Below are 16831 nucleotides of genomic sequence, written 5' to 3'. Positions count from 1 at the left end.
AGAGCCCGGCCTAGCGCTCAGCTGTGGGTCGTTTACGGAGAAATTGGAGACCGACGGACGATCTCTCCTGCGGGCCCAAGGGAGGAACACGTGCACACCCAGCTAGCCCCAAGTGTCTTTTGTTTACTGGGGAGTTTTCTCGGGAAGGGAAAACCCAAGCCCCCGGGCCAACGGCCTGCTCTGGAGGAGGGGGCGGGGCGCTGAACACCCCCGGGCGCCAAACCGCGCGCTAAAGGGAGAGGAACTGGCGCGCGGGCGTGTGCTTCGAAGACCCGGGGGGCGGGGCAGGGGCGGGGCCAGCCTATACAGCTCGCCCCGCCCCGCTCTTCAGCCCGCAACCCCACAGGTCACTCTCGTCTGTCCGTCCCTCACTTCGTGGGCCGCTGTTTCTTTAAGACCGGATCCGCACGGATCTCGCGAGAACCGATTGGCGCCGTGACCTCCATGTGAGAGCAGCAAGCTCTTCATAAACAGTCCCAGTCAGTCCGGTCCGCTACGGTTCCTTCCTATTTGTAAAGCCGCGGCGGCGTAGGCATTGTCGGTCTCTCCTCCGGCTCTTCGCCCCCGCCTCCTCCCAGTTCCGGCTGTTTCGCTCCTCCTCCTTCTCCCCTGCTCCGCTTCCTCCCCCCTCCCCGCCCTCTGGGGTGTGCGCGCTCGGGGTACCGCCGGCCGCCACCGCCGAGTGCTCCGGGCACTCCGCGCACGCTCTCGCTCGCGCTCTTCCTCGCGCGCTCGGGGTCCCCAGGGGCTGGGAAGGCGCGCGGTGGGAGTGTGAGAGCCTCGGCCGAGAGGAGGGGGAGACAAAGAGGAGAGGCACCGGCGCCCCCCCCGGTCCCCGGCTCCGCTCCGCACCTCCTCCCTCCTGTCCGCACCCCCACCCCCTCTCGGGTCAGGATGTGGATCCAGGTCCGCACCATAGACGGCACCGAGACCCGGACTATCGACGACCTGTCGCGTCTCACCAAGATCGAGATGTTACGGGAGAAGATCCGGGAGCTGTTCAACGTGGCGCCGGACCGCCAGCGCCTCTTCTACCGGGGCAAGCAGGTGAGAGATGTTCCGGCCCTGGGACTGTCGTCCCTCCGCCCTCGCCTCGTACCTGGGCACCTGTCTTACTTGCCGCCCCCCTCTGCTTCCAGGTGCGCAGGGAGGCCGTAGTATCGCTTGAGCCTCACTTGGAGGCTGGCGGGGGGACCTTCTGGAGACCAGGAGTCATAAGGGCGCTGCAGGGGATGTCTCCAATGTCTCATTTTGTACATTAGGACCCCCAGCCGGGGAGAAGGGACGCGGCTGGGAAGGGGGAAGTCCCGCTCCTGCGCACCTGTGGACCAGGTCCGTCCTTCTGCTGGTCCTGCCCGCCCAGCTCGCCTGGGGCAGGAGGCTGGCTGCTGAACTTAGTCAGGTGGGAAAGGTGGAGAAAGGGAGGGCTGGGAAGGCAGGCAGCCTCTGCCCTACTGGATTTGGCGGGTCTCTGGATTCTTTCTGCATCCGTGGGGCTGCTGCAGTAGCAGCGACACTCTCGGCCCCCCCCCCCAACACACACACACTCACACTGTCGTTTCCACCCACCTTCTTCGCCCTGGTACAATGAAGGTGGCGTGGAGGTTATGGAGATGAATGGTACAGATGCAGAGACCATGTGTCATAGTCTTTTCCTGGGGTACCTAAGAGGATTTCTCGTGGGATCCACTTGGAGGTGTGGAGGAAGAGGAAACCTAGCCTAGACTCTCTTTCCCTAGGCCCCACCCGGGCTTTCAGTGTGTGTGGGGGGGGGGTGGGGGGGTGATGGAAGGGGGAAGCCCATCCGGAGAGTGCTGGCTAGGAAGTACCGTGGGTGGGTGAAACAGGCACGTGTTCTAGGTTGCTGCACTCGAGTGAGGTGAGCGAAATGGGTAGGGGTAGGGTTGCGGAGGAGGAGGGAAATACGGCGGGCTATTGAGCATCAGGTTTTTCCCTTAACTCCGTGGTGTAGGCCGTGTTTTAAAAAAAAAAAAAAAAAAATTTAATCATTCCACACGAAAACAAATGAGGCTCCGCCACCTCCCTAGACAGACACCCTATCTTTGGAAGAGAGCTGCTGCCTATTGGGACCAGCGGCAGAGTTTTTCTTATTTTTTTTTTCTCATTGCTGGATAGAGGAAGGGTTTGGCGGGGTGGGGCACGCTGGGCTGTGGATTGGAATACATCCTATTTTCCTTACCCATTTCTAATTCTAGCTGTGCCTTCCTATGTCAGGTAATGTTTTCAGAGTCTTAGGCTGATTTGAAGTGCATAGTTCATTGGATATGGTGACTGCTGCCTTCAGTGTGTGTATGGCCCTTTTGGAGTCTGACTCGTATGGATCGCTACTGACTTACACCATAATCCAATGCCCTTTTAAATGTTTTTATAATTGTTTTCAACTCTTGAAAATAATTGCAATATTAAGACACCCCCAATTGCCTGACTATATTCTCCCCCCCCAAAAAAAAGATTCTGACCACTTCCTTCACCCCTCAGTGGGCTTAATATCACTAGTATTTTTGTATTGATTGGCACAAAGCTGTACCTCATTGACAGAAATCTACTTCACCTGTACATTTTACAACCCATTTCATCCATCAAAGCTCAGCTGGGGTGTTAAATGTTCTCTCTCTCTCTCCTTTCAAACTGTTTTGTATTTATTGCTTGTATTTTCCCTTCAGTCAGAAAACATTAAATACTTAATATATGCCAGATGCAAAGAAAGGCAAAAACACTGCCCTCAAGGAACTCTCATTTTAATAAGTGATAGTTAGAGAAAGGCTTATTTTGGTCTTGATACCCATCTCCTGCATTAAAAATGGGGGAAGGGGGAAGAGGGAGGAAGCAGTTTTCCCCACAGTTAGAAAGGGTCTGAATAACTTGTTTCCTTTTAGATTTACTGTCACCGTTCTTCTACCCTTTATGAATGAATGGTTTTATCTTTGACAAAGTAAAGTTTATAGAAGAAAACACAAACTCTTCATTTAAAGCCCTTCAGGATTTCATCCCAGCCTACTTTTCCAGGGTTATTACACATTACTCTCTCTTCCCATCTTGTACTTGATGGTCCAACCAAACTGGTGATCCTCAAATGATGTACAAATGATGTCCAATCTCTATTTACTATACTTCTATACTGACTGACCCCCATGCCTGGATTACACTCCTATGCCTCTTAAAATTCATTTGTTCTTGTTCAAATTTGTTTCAGTGTTGTTCGTCTCTTAATTTGGGGTTTTCTTGGCAAAGATATTGGAGTGGTTTACCATTTCCTTCTCCAGCTCATCTTACAGATGAGGAAACCGAGGCAAATGGTTCAGTAACTTGCCCAGGGTCACAGGACTAGTAAGTGTCTGAGGCCAGGTTTGAAGTCTGGTCTTCCTGACTCTAGACACAGCACTCTATCCACTTTGCCACCAAGCTGCCCTTAAAATTCAGTTACCCTCAAAGCTCAGCTCAAGTACTAGCTTTTATATGAGGCTTTTCTCGATTTCTTCCCTAGCCCACCTATTTCTTCAGCACCCTTAGAAATTGTACTAATGTATGTAAATAATGTTTTCCACAATAGAACATTAGCCCCTTGAGCTTGAGGATTGTTTCATTTTTGTCTTTGTATCCCCAGGATGGAGCCTGGCAGAGAGTAGGCACTTGATAAATGCTTGTTGATTCATTTTTTTTTTTAAGTTCATACCTGAACATATTTTTAGTATTCAGCATTTGGTCCTCTTTGGTATATTATTTTTGTTTTTGTTTTGGTGGGTACCTGTGAAAGGCCCAAATATAATGACTCAGTAATTGGACTGTAGTGCTTAAGGCAGGGGTGGAGAACCTTTGGCCTCGAGGTCACATGTGGCCTTCTAGGTTCTTGGGTGAGGTCTTTTAACTAAGTCCAAGTTTTACAGAACAAATCCTTTTATTAAGGGGATTTGTTCTGTGAAGTTTAATTCAGTCAAAGGGCTGAACTTGGGGACCTAGAGGGTCACTTGTGTCCTTGAGGCCACAAGTTCCCCACCCTTGGCTTAAGGCTTAGGAAATATTTTCCCCATCTTGCCCTTTGAGGTATATATTGCAAGTATTACAGCTAGGTCCCTATTGGTGCAAATAAGGATCCCTTGAAGTGGTTGTATTATTTGATTTCCAATTACATGTTTCCATTGGGCTTAAACCAAAGGAACCAATCATTATATAATTATAACTAAAAATAGTGTAGGTTTAAATGGGTACAACCATGTCGGGATCCATTAGTCATGCTAATTGGGAGTAGAGCTATTATCACCATTTCCTAGCTGAAGAAAATGAGACTCAACTCTTAAGGGCTAGCACAGGTTAGTCAAACCCAGGTTTCTATTTACTTGGGTTCATGTGCTTTTTACTTTAAAAGATAGCCTCCACCTAAACCAAACCTATTTAGGCAAAATCTGCAGGATGTTTTCTAATAGTAATATATTTTTTGTTAAGAAGCTTCTTTTATTTTTATATTTATATATATATATATATGTGTGTGTGTGTGCGTGTGTATATATATGTATATATACACATACATACACATGCTCACACATACTGAGCTTTTTAATTTTAAAGTTCAAAAGTGGGTGAACTTAATTTTTAGGCTTCATAAACAAGTTAATGCATTTCAGATGTAAGGAATAGTATAAACAGATGGAACTAGGAGGATGCTGTATGTGTACAAGGGATGGCAAACGGTTCATTTTGTGCTATAGTCTAGAGCACTAGGGAGAGGAGAATCATGAAGGCTAGGAAGGTAGGTGCTAGATTGTGAAGTGCTTCCAAGTACCAAGGTAAGGAATTTGGACTTTCAATTCAGTAAACGGTTAAAGTTGGTGGAAGGGTTTTGAGCAGAAGGGAGAAACTATCAAATCTGTTGTTAGGGTGATTGATCTGGTAACAATGTAAAACATGAATTGGGACTGGGTGTGAGGAACTGAAGGAAGGCAGGCTAGCTACGAGGCTTTTGGGTGGTAAGAGTAGAAATAAAATGGGAGGGCAAAAATGTGAGAAATTGTAGAGGTGGAAAGTTTCATTTCCAGTAGTTAAATATTAAGTACCCTGCTATTTGCCAGACATTAAGCTAAGAGCTGGGGATACAAAGAAAGGCACAAGATAGCCTCTACCCTCAAGGAGCTCACCATTTAAGGGAGACAACATGCAAACAACTATGTATAAATAAGCTATAGGTAGAATGCGTAGGAAAATAATCGAGGTATAAGGCACCTTCTTCAAGAAGCTGGGTATTTAAACTGGGACTTGAAGAGTCCAAGTAGAGGAGAGAAGAATATTCCAGGTGTGGGGTACAACCAGTGAGAATGCTCACTTGGGTGATGGAGTGTATTGTGTGAGCAACTGCAAGGAAGCCAGTGTCATTGGAGGGGTGGTAAGATACATAAGAAGATTGGAAAGGTCTGGAATGACTTGAATTGACTTTGAATGCCAAACAGGATTTTTTATTTGGTTCTGGAGGTGATAGGGAGCAACTGAAGTTTGAGTAGGGATGTGATTGGACCTTTGCTTTTGTTAGATGGGGGGAAAAAAGGTAGTGTGGAAAAAGCAAATCTCTAAGCACCATCAATTAGCTTTGCCAGTAGTGGCCAATAAATTGGGTCAATGACTCTTCAGCAGTCAAAGACGCTGAGTGATAGGATCTTCTATAGTAATTAACAAGAGGACAGAGAAAAATCTCCAGCAATGCAGGTGTCTGCTGATTGCTTGGCACTCTATCCACTGTGCCACCTAGTAGCCTATGTTTAGTTTGGGCTTCTTTTATGTTTGTTCTAATGCTGTAACCCCAGTATATGGGAATAGGTACTGACAAAATTTTATACTAGATAGTCTATTTTAATGAGGCTAATTTAAGAGGACGCGTGGTCCTAAAACCAGCAGGCTTAATCTTATAACTGTTTACAGTTTGGTCTTTGAGACCACCTGTAACAGATGAATTGATAAACTCTGGGGGCAGCCCTATTTTAATAAGTAGGCTTTACAGTAAGGGGGGGAGGGATTCCCACACAGGGAAGGAAAGAAAGAAGGAAGGATGAATATTAAGTTTCCTTCCAACTCATTCCCAATGTCCATTATGTTAGTACATCATTTCTTAGGACTCGGATGTCTCGTGCAGTCATCTGGTTTGCAAAAACATCTGTTGGGCGTTCTGGAATACACCTGACTTCTAGAAGATCTGCTTCTCTGGTTCAGGTTACTTGCAGAGATTCTTAGATGTTTCTACAATAATCTTTTGCAAAACAGACCTAGATACAATTAAGTATACCTTCTTACATTTTGTTTTCTAATAACCAGCTCAAGCATCAGGAATCCATAATTCACCCCAAAACTTCAGAGAATTTAAGGTTTTTCATCTCACCCACTGTTAACTGAACCTTGTACCTGATAAAGACACAGTTATCAGCAAGATAAAGAGACATCCATGGGGGGCCTGACTTGTGAGATGAGCCCCTCTAGTAAAGGTGAACATTTATCAAAGATGTGTAAACTAGGGTGCATAAAAGGAAAACCTTCTGTTTTGCTGCTTCTGTGATACTAGTTAAACATTTTCATACATGAACACACAATTCTTAAAGGGATTAGGATCTGGAATTGATATTGCCTACTTATCTTAGTGTTTTTAATATGAGCCTAAAGTAAGTCAGGTGTCTTAGTGTTCAACTGGTTTTAAGGACAATTAGTCTTAATTTCCCCCTTAGGAGGAGATTATCCCTATATTAATTAAAAAAAAAAAACAACCAAAAAACAGTGGGATAAATATGGTACCAACTAGTGAAATATCAGCTAACGAGCATCAAAGGTATCAGTTTAGAAGGCCTGTTAGTTAAATGCCTAGTAGATGTTACCTTGTTTTAGAGGGTTGCGGGGGAGGGAGGGAAGAGTGGGCTACCTGAAGGAGTTCCCAGACTTCAGAGGCCTTGCATTCAAGGGAAAGGGAGTCCTCAGGAATCTCCAGGGACAAAGTAGGGGGAAAAGATCTGGGAAGCATGAAATAGTAGTAAAGTAACAGGAAATTTTGGTGTGAGGAGAGAAGAGTGCTTTACTAAGAGTCAACCCTAGCAAGTGGATGGCATACAGAAGAACTTACTTACAATATACTCAGATGTTTCTGTTTTAATCAATTTTAGCAATACATTTAGCACTGCTGCAAATGGGTGCTATGAGTCACCTGCCTTGAGTATAGAAATTTGATATGAAAGGAAAAAGGAGGGACATAGTTATGATAATATCAAGGGCACAAACTGACTTGACATAACAGGGAAGAACTTAAACTCTATTTGATTACTAGGCATGAGTCATGTTTATCAGCCAGTCAGTTAGGAAAATTCCACGTTTATTCACAGGTATCTTAACCAGGCTCAGAATTAACCAGGTGGGAAATTTTCCTGTTTAGAAATGGGGAAAGGGAGTCAAAAGGATCCTACCTTTTTCCATGCCAAGGTCATCCCCTCAACTTTCCTTAGGGACATTCCTCTGGAATGATGGACTTCATGACAAACAATCATAGCTGAAATAACTTAAAACAATATTGAATTAAAACCCCTTGAGATTTACCTTATGGTAGCAAAATGTCACTGATCACAGAACAGGGTTAGGACAGTTACCTTTGTCTTCATAATCAAAAATCATAAAATTACTTTTATACTAAAAAAAAAAACTTGTTCTCCCCTAACATCTCGGGAAATCATTGTAACATTTTAGGGCTACAGTAAGATTGGTAACTGCCTATTATTTCTCATGTTAACATAGTAATTTAAATCACTGAAGTTTCTTATGTTGAATTCTAGGTAAGGTTAAAATGTACTTAGAAATGAGCTAGAAGCAGGGAGGCTATTAATTGCTTTTTATATGTTTCATCAGAATTTCTCCCACTTTTATTAATGAGATCAGTAGGCTTAAATGTCAAATATTCTAAACGGCTTCTTCCAAAAATTAGCAAGGTTTACCTTATAGTTTTTAATCTTAGAATAGTTACCTAGTATAAGTAACTATACTAGGTTATAGTTCGGCAATTGAACCTATAACTGAAGAGAATTCTGATAAAAAGAGAATTTACTTTTCTAACAATATTTCTAATACAATGATTTAGTAGATTTGTTTATGCTGTTATGCACTGTGTTAAGCACTTCAGTCATTTGGTTTTCCCAGTAATCCTGGCCACAGGTGCTGTTTTTATCCACTTTTTTGTTGTTCAGTTATTTCAGTCGTGTCCTGACTCTTCATGGTCCCATTTAGGGTTTTCTTGGCAAAATACTGGAATGGTTTACCGTTTTATTCTCAAGCTTGTCTTACAGATGAGGAAAATGAGGCCAATAGGGTTAAGTACTTACTCGGTCACATAGCTAGTTAATGTTTGTGGCTGGATTTGAACTTGGGAAGATAAGTTTTCCTGACTGCAGTCCCAGAACTCTATCCATTGCTCTACTGATCTGCCCTTTATCCAGTTTACAGATTAATAAACTGAGATAAGCTCTAATCTGCCACAATTACCTTAATAGGAAAACACATATCACCTTAAATTAGTGTTAAGATAAACCTTAATCAAGTTAAATCAAGTTTATGATCACAAATTAAAACCTCAGTTTACTCAGGGATGTTAGATACCAACACTTTTAAATCTAAAGCTGAGTCTTATCAATTTGACTTATTTTCAAAGACTGATTAAATCACCTGATGTAACTTCTATTGGTTACTTCCCTTAACTGTCTTTATTACATTAAAAAACATAATTTTAAAATACTTTGGCTTCATATGTGTCAAACATCTTTTAAATGATTATATCTTTAGATCTGTTTCTGGTGTTCACTTAAACAAGTTCACAAAACATTCTTGCAAGTTGAAGTTTACTTTTATTTTTAAGTTGGTCGCAAGTCTTTCTTTTGGTGGAGGTAGTTTCTTAAGAGCCAGATAAATTCAAACTGCCAACTATTCCTGAAAATTCACTGACACCCAAAGAGCCATTTGCAGTTTTTTTACTGACACTTGTAATCAGATTCAAATCTCCTTTTTGTTTCTCTTGCCTCTTTAAAACAATGAACATGTCATACTCTGGGGAAACAGCAATTAAAAGGTAATCTACTGTTTATTTTTCATAATTTAGTTAGTTTTCTCTGGAGATTCAGTATTCCCCTCCTTTCTTTAAAATACTGAGTAATATTCTGTAATTTCCAAATTAAGAGTTGCATTTTTCGATCAACATTTCTTATACAGTGGTTTTGCAATGTTATTGTTCATTTGTTTCAGTTGTATCTGACTCTCATGACCCCATTTGGGATTTTCTTGGCAAAGATACTAGAGTTGTTTGCCATTTCTTTCTCCAGATCATTTTACAGATGAGAAAACTGAGGCCAACAAGGTTAAGAGAGTTGTGCAGGGTCCCACTGCTAGTGAATGTCTGAGGCCACATTTGAACTCGGAAAGATGAGTCTCCCTGACTACAGACCTGGCACTCTCCACTGTGCCATACAATTTTAAAAACTAATTTTTGACTTCTTAAATGGATTGCATTCAAAATCAGTTTAGAGAAATCTTGATCAAAATATGCTTTAAAGACAAACTTATTTTTGCAGTTTTTAAACACATTGCCCTCATATCAAATATTGCATGACAACATGAAAATTAAGCTCAACTGCATTAATGTCTATCTGATATTTTCCAGGACTAGTTTTATCTTAGGTGCCATCTTTACTCCTCAAATCCTTCTTAGTGTAATGTCTATTCACAAATATACCCACTTCTTTTAGAGTAGAAATATCTAGCCTGTGCCGCAGGTTTAGGTTTTTCTTTTTCCATATTTTTTCCCTCATAGACCCACTGGGCTGAATCTTTTAACTCAACAAATTTTCTAGTGCTACCCTGAGCATTTATTTAAAAAATGCTTCCTAATTTCTGGTTGAGACTGGTTGACAAAGCTGAACTAATAATTCAAGCATTATGTGGATTACTTGAAATTAGTCCTTCTCAATGCTTAGTGTCTTTGCACTATCTATTTAAAAAAACGGGGGTGGGGTTCTTCAGGAAATTGAAAAATATACCAAATTCTGGAATGGACAGCAAAAGTGGCCATAGTCTAACAAAAGTTAGTTTCAGGATCTAATTAAGTATGGATTTATAATTTCTAATATTTCAAACCAATTTTACTTAAGCTACTTAAATAAGGATTATTTCACTCTCCCAGAAGTTGCTTCTTGATTTAAACAAACTTTTCTCCTTTTGTGGTTAAGAAGAAAGTTCAAATTGTAAACTGTCTTTGAAATCTTTCTGAAGCTGACTTCTAAAACTAGAGTGGAAAAACCTCTTGCTAAAACAGTAAAGCAGTCTGTATTTAATCTTTATTTCTAAAACAAACTCTTAACAGTTTTGAGGTACCATAAAGACAATTGGTTCATAATTTGGACAAGCAGTAAGGCAAATATACACTTGCTGCCAGCTTTTAGTTCATACTAAAATATAGACAACACAATAAGCCTGAGAAAGAAATTCCACCCTACCCCTGACACCAAAATCCTAGCTAAAACTTGGGGGTTTCTGTCTTCCATGTGAACAGAGGAATTAAAAAGTTGGTGATGTCTAATGGGCATCATTGTACCTAGCTGGTTTTGGGAGGGAAGGATGCCAGCAGTGAGTCACTCATGTTCAAATTCTCTGATGTAGGAGGGGTAAAAGGTGAAGGCATGGAATCAGAAAAGGGTGGGCAGGCATTATCAGCACATAATTTGATGGCATACTCTCTTTGTCATTGCCAGTTGAACCAAGAGTTTTCCTTAATTCCAGGATAAAAGGAATATTTCTAAAGGGGTTCCTTTTGGCACACTAATTTTGGACCCTATAATTTTTCTGCAACTGGTATCTTTTGAGGCTGGATAAATTTTGAACTGCAAACTGTTGGAAATATTTCAATACTACTTTTGCTTCTTCTTTTCTTTGGTTGGCCAGACTGCATAAAAGAGAAAAAATTTCTTATCCTTAGTTCTAAAAAGTAAGTTTGCTTGAAACAAAAATTGGTAAGGTTTTAGGACTCCAGCTTTTCTCCCCATGTATAGAGGGAACTTTTCTTGTAGGAGATATTCTATCTATAGAATGATTTTTCCTAAATGTACGAGAAAGGGTTCTTTTTATCTCTATTTGTAAGAAATGTTCTTTTTGGAACAAGAATTCCCCCAATTGCTGGAGGGATTGTTGTTCTAATTGTGATAGGGATTTGTCTAGACTAGGGATTTAACTACTTTATTACAAGACAGACAGACAGTACTACAGACTAACAAACAGAAACATTTGCTGGTGAAGCTCTAAAACCCTTGTCTCTAATTTGAACTATGGGGTTTCTGTTCAAAGAGTCAGGTGATTCAGCTGAATCCCTTGGCCCTTGCCCCTTTGGCTGAGGCAGACTGACCTGATGGATTCGAGGTGCCTCTAGGTTCTGTAGGAACCTAGAAAATCCTAACAAGGGGGGAGCCTCCTGGGAGGACACACGGTTCCCCTATTGACTGTTTCTTTCTACAATTGGGCTAAAAGGGTCATACTTCCTCAGTTTACATGTGGCTGTCAATGGGTTAGGTACTTTTCTGGGTTCCCGGGAAAGAGTTTACTCTTCCCAGGACAAAAAACAGACAGACCCTTCTGTGGGCAGAGTCCTCCTCCCTACCTCCCACTTATGTTAGTGAGAGAGAGCTCTGCCCCTTTAGGCTCTTTGCCAAAGTGAAAAAAAAAAAAAACAAAAAAAAACATTCTTAAGTCTTTATTTAGAAAACTTCAAGTTGGATTTTTTTCCTTTCAAAATTTTTTTTTGTGCAGTACTGTTAAATCCTAGAAAATTCTGATCCTAGGCAGTAGTCTGGGCAAGGTTTAGGTGATCTCCAGCAGTGTGGTAAATGTGTTTATTCCCTAGGGGACTTGACTGGGGACTCTTCAAAGATTGAAAAGTGAGATTTACCTGGCTCGGAATGGAGAGGGTAATCCATTCTTAAGGCAGTCCTCTGGAAAAATCCCTCAGTGACAGTTTTTCACTGGAGCATTCTAGGGGTCATTTCCACAAGCAGTGCTCCACCAGATTAGCAGTAGCCAATAAATTGTGTCAGTGACTCTTCAGTAGGTAAAGATCCTGGATTGGGAGTGATAGGATATTTTATGATCAACAAAGCAACACAGGCATGTGTTCTGATTGGCTAGACATTTTAATGAGGAGGGTAAGAAGAGTGTCATCATGCCTTCTCCTCATTATATCATTGGAAGATGAGACCAGTTCTTGGGATTAGTCTGCTGGGGATGGGAGTTTTAAATTTATGAGATTGACCTTTAGGTTAATCAAGTTTTTCTGAAAATGGGTGGTGGGTAAAGTCACAAGGGCAGGGGTACAAGAATAGAATCCAGGTCCAAGTGACCTGAGGTTATCTGAGTTGAGTAAACTTGGAAGGGAAAGAAACAGTGAGGAGGAATATTAAATCTAGTTAACTAAGTTTTAACAAAATAGAATTAAACATCAATTTTCAATTTCACATTTTAGAAAAATTACTTTAACTGAGTGCAGGATGGGCTGACATGAGGAAAGACCTGAGTCAGGCAGACACACCAGCAGACTATTTCAATAGTCTAGGTATGAGGAGATGAGGACTTGCACCAGGGTGGTAGTAGGAGACAGGGGTGAATATTTGAGAGATATTACAAAGGTGAAATTGATGGACTTTGGCAAAAGATGGGATGGGGATGTGTGAGAGAAAGTGAAGAGTTGAGGGTGACACCTAAGTTTTGAGTGTGGGTTACTGGGAGGATGGTGTTACTCTTTATAGTAATAGGGATGTTAGGAGGTGGGTTACAATTTGGCGGGGAAAAGATAATGAGTTCTGTTCTAGATGTGTTGAGTTTAAGATGTCTTAAATTCAGTTGAAGATGTGAAATTAGAGATTATCAGAAATTAATTCAGGATAGGTAGATTTGAGAATTGCCATAAAAATGGTAATTAAATTCATGAGATTTTAAAACTGATGAGGTCAAGTGAAGTAGTATAGAGAAGAGGGCTCAAGATGGAACCTTGGGGAACACCTATGGTTAGAGGGTGTGATGAGGATCCAACAAAGGAGAATGAGAAGGAGCAGTCTGATAGGAGAACTAGGAGAAGAGCCCTGTTCTGGAAACCTAAAGAAAATATCAAGGAGAAGGTGGTTTAAAATGTCAAAGGCTGCGGAGAGGTCAAGGAGAATGGGGGTTGAGAAAGGGCCATTGGATTGGCAATTAAGAAATCACTGGTAACTGTAGAGAGCAGTTTTGGTAGTCTATTATGATAATGTCTCAAGGTTATAGAAATTACAGCTGGTGGCTGTGGTATAGAGGAAAAAACATGTGACTTTAATTCAGAAGCCCTGTGTTTGAGTCTAACTAGCTATATGACTGGGGGCCAGGCAGGTTAACTTCTGAGTCTCAGTTTCTTTGTTTATAAAGTTAGGAAAATAATACTTAAGAACAGGATTGTTTGGGGGTGGAGGAGAGAAGGATTCTTTAAGTTGTGAAGTGTTCTGTAAGCTTAAAGCATTTATTGTTAGGCTTATATGTCCTAACCTTAATTGACCACAAATAGTATTTGGTGGCTCAACTATGTCTAAGATCCCATTTCTCATTTTTTCAGTATTGGTATCTCTTTTAGCCTTGGAAAAGTTAGAGAAAGCAAGATATTGAATCTTGTTAAATTAACACGCTTAATTTCAAAGGGTCATAAGATCTAGAGCTAGAAGAGACTTTATAGTTATCTAGTCCAAAATTTTAGAAAATTGAAAGATTATGTGAGTTTTGTGCCTTCTTTTCGGACTATTCCTGAGAGTATTATGTTTGGATGGCTAGTGTGGTCTTTTGCAACAAGTCATTAAAAAAAAATTAAAGAAGAGAATTGTGGAGGAGAGAGAGGAAGGAACTAAGGAGAGAAGGTAAGAGAAAAGTAGAAAAAAAAAGATAGGAATGACAGAATCTTAGAGGAAAAGAACATCAAAGCATTGTTTGCTTTTATACTTGGAAAAAAATTCCACATACAATAGACTCAAGTCAGCAATTAACTTTTGCTTAAGACTTACAGTGAAAGAGTTGCTCCCAAGATTGTCCATTCCACTCTTGGATAGCTGAAGTCCTTGTTTACCTCAAGCCTAAAAATGCTGCTTGATCACTTCTGTTGTCGGTATTCCTAGTTGTTGCCTGTGGAGCCACGTAGAATAAGTATTTCATTCCTCTTCTTTATGATAGCCTTTCTTTTTTTCCTCCTTGAAGGAAAGTAGCATGATGGCCCTTTGCTCTCCTGGTCACTCTTCTCTTGACACTCTTCAAGTTATCACTTTCCTGTCTAAAATGTGACATCCTGACAAAACGTTTCAGATGTAGACTGAACAGGACAGTACAATCATACTATCTTCACAGACCTGACATTATACCTCTTACCTTTCTGGGTTACTGTAAAACACTGTTGACCAATTTGAACTTGTTCACAAAACCCCCAGAACTCTTTCAGATGAATTGCTCTTTAATTATACTTATGAAATTGATTTTTTTAACCCAAGTATAAAACTCAACACATCTTAATATAATTTCCTCTTTTACTGTTTCATTTTTGTTATCTCCAGGGCTTAGCACAGTGCCTAGCACATAGTAAGTGTATAATCAGTGCTGATGGATTAACTTTATTAAATTTAGCCTACCTCCACAAAGTCCCACACTCATGGTGTGGAGCTGATTATGGGTCCTTGAGTTATGCCCCTGCAGTGTGAGTTCTGGCATATTTTACCCTGCTGGGAATAGTTTTGAGTATTACTTCAGATCATTCCCCTTCTTTTCCTCAATGAGTTAAGTGCCTGGCTTCCAGTCTTTCTTTCCTCCCCAACTGCTGCCCTCATGCTAAAGGTTTTCAGCATACATATTGATACTCCCTCAAGCATCCTAACCTCATAGTTTCTGAACTTGCTCATTTTACATGACCTATTCCTCCTCACCTCAGCCACACACAAAGATGGTCATGTGCTTGTTTTTGCTATCACCCACAAAAGCATCACCTCCATGTTAGTGAACTGCCTTTTTATTGCCATTCTACCTCACCCTCTGCCTTCCAACGTTAAACTCTGATCTTCAACCCCACCATGTCCTCCAGTTCCTCAACCTCTCACTTCTCTCCTGGTCATCAGTCCTGCACTAGTGGCTCTCTTCTTTCCCTGTCTTGAAACCTTGGTGAGCCAGTTAAACTCTTACTCTCCTCTTTTGAATCCCTTGCCCTCTATGATATCGGTAATTTTGCCCTTCCTAGCCTTGGATCACTTCCATCATCTGCAGCTACATGTGTGCTGCCAAACAAAGGTGGAGAAAATCACATAACATGCTGACTGGATCTACTACAAATGTATGTTACATACCTCAACTGGGCTCTCACTGCTGCAAGGAAATCCTTTTATACCTTATTAACCTACTATCCCACTTAACCACAGCAGCTCTTCAAAATCTTTTCATCCCTTCTTAAATCTCCCATGATTCCCCTTTCCCTGATCCTTTTAGCTGAGAACCTTGCCTCATGTTTTACTGGAAAAAATGGAGACCATTTACCAAGACCTCCCTATTCTTTTCCTCCTCACATCACCCAGATACGTTCTACCATTATTTACTTGTTTATCCCTTTCTCACTTAAGGAGGTTACCCTCATCCTTGTCAAGGCTAAGCTCCCTATTTACAAAAGGTCTTATTCCATTTCATCTTCAAGATTGCTTCCTCCATCACCTCCTCTCTCACTTCTCTTCAGTCTCTCCCAGTCTACTGGTTGCTTCCCTACTGCCTACAAACATAGCCAAGTCTCCATCCTCCTCAAAAAACCCTTCCTTAGTTATCAGTTCATCACTGCTACCCTCCCCTATCTCTCCTTCCTTTTTCAGCTAAACTTTTTGAGAAAGCCATTCTATCATAAGTGTCTCTGCTTCCTTTCTTCTCACTCTCAACTTCTTGTATTCTGGCTTCTGACCCTCATCATTCAACTGAAATTGCCTTCTCCAGAGTTACTAATAATCTCTTATTTGCCAAATATAATGGGCTGTTCTCAATCTTCAGTCTTCTGGACCTCTCTACAGCCTTTGCCACTTTTGATCACCCTCTTCTCTTTGATACTCTTCTGCTGATTGGTGCCTACCTGCCACAAATTTCTTCCTACTCCAGTCCATCTTCCACTCAGTTGTCAAAGTGATCTTCCTAAACTACTGGTTGGACTCCATCACCTCCTCTATTCAATCAACTCCAGTGGCTCCCTATCAAATATAACATTTTATGTTTGGCTTTTAAAGCCCCTCATAAACTGGGTCCCTTGCTACCTTTCCTGTCTCACTTACATTCTTACTTACCCACCATGTGCTTTTAGGATCGTGGCCTCCCATCTCCTGATTTCAGGTGTTTTAACTAGCTGTCTCCCATACGTGGAATGCTCTCTCTCTGTCCTCATCTCTGCAAGTCCCAGCTAAAATCCCTTCTACAGTAATCCTTTTCCAATCACTTAATTCAAATGCCTTTTCTCTGTTGATTGTATCCGTTTTATCCTGGACGTAGTTTGTATCTACATAGTTGCATACTTGTCAGGTGGATAGAGTACTGTGCCTGGAGTTGGGAAGACTCATTTTCCCGAGTTTAAATCTGGCCTCGGATACTTACTAGCTATGTGACCCTGGGCAAGTCACGTAACCCTGTTTGCCTCAGTTTCCTTATCTGTAAAAATAAGCTGGAGAAGGAAATGGTGTAAACCACTGCCAAGAAAACCCCAAATGGGGTCATAAAGAGTCGGACACAACTGGAAAAAACAACTGAACCACCA

At 41.5% G+C, this 16831-nt stretch overlaps 1 protein-coding gene across 2 annotated transcripts in view; it reads left to right on the top strand.

Moving 5' to 3' along the window:
- The first annotated feature begins 760 nt into the window (after window positions 1-760).
- Window positions 761-16831, top strand: part of UHRF2 (ubiquitin like with PHD and ring finger domains 2) — a 165500-nt gene continuing 149429 nt past the window's right edge. The window contains exon 1 of one of the 2 annotated variants that reach the window (XM_027862631.1): window positions 761-1047. In XM_027862631.1, coding sequence (XP_027718432.1) covers window positions 895-1047 — 153 coding nt within the window. In that variant the 5' untranslated portion in view covers window positions 761-894. The remainder of the gene's footprint in view (window positions 1048-16831) is intronic. The other variant, XM_027862630.1, reaches the window with a different exon arrangement.

The sequence above is a fragment of the Vombatus ursinus genome, unplaced genomic scaffold (genome assembly GCF_900497805.2).
Source record: "Vombatus ursinus unplaced genomic scaffold, bare-nosed wombat genome assembly UNPS02014770.1, whole genome shotgun sequence".
Lineage (NCBI taxonomy): Eukaryota > Metazoa > Chordata > Mammalia > Diprotodontia > Vombatidae > Vombatus > Vombatus ursinus.
Note: the sequence above shows the minus strand (reverse complement) of the source record. Positions and strands in the feature narration are given on the sequence as shown.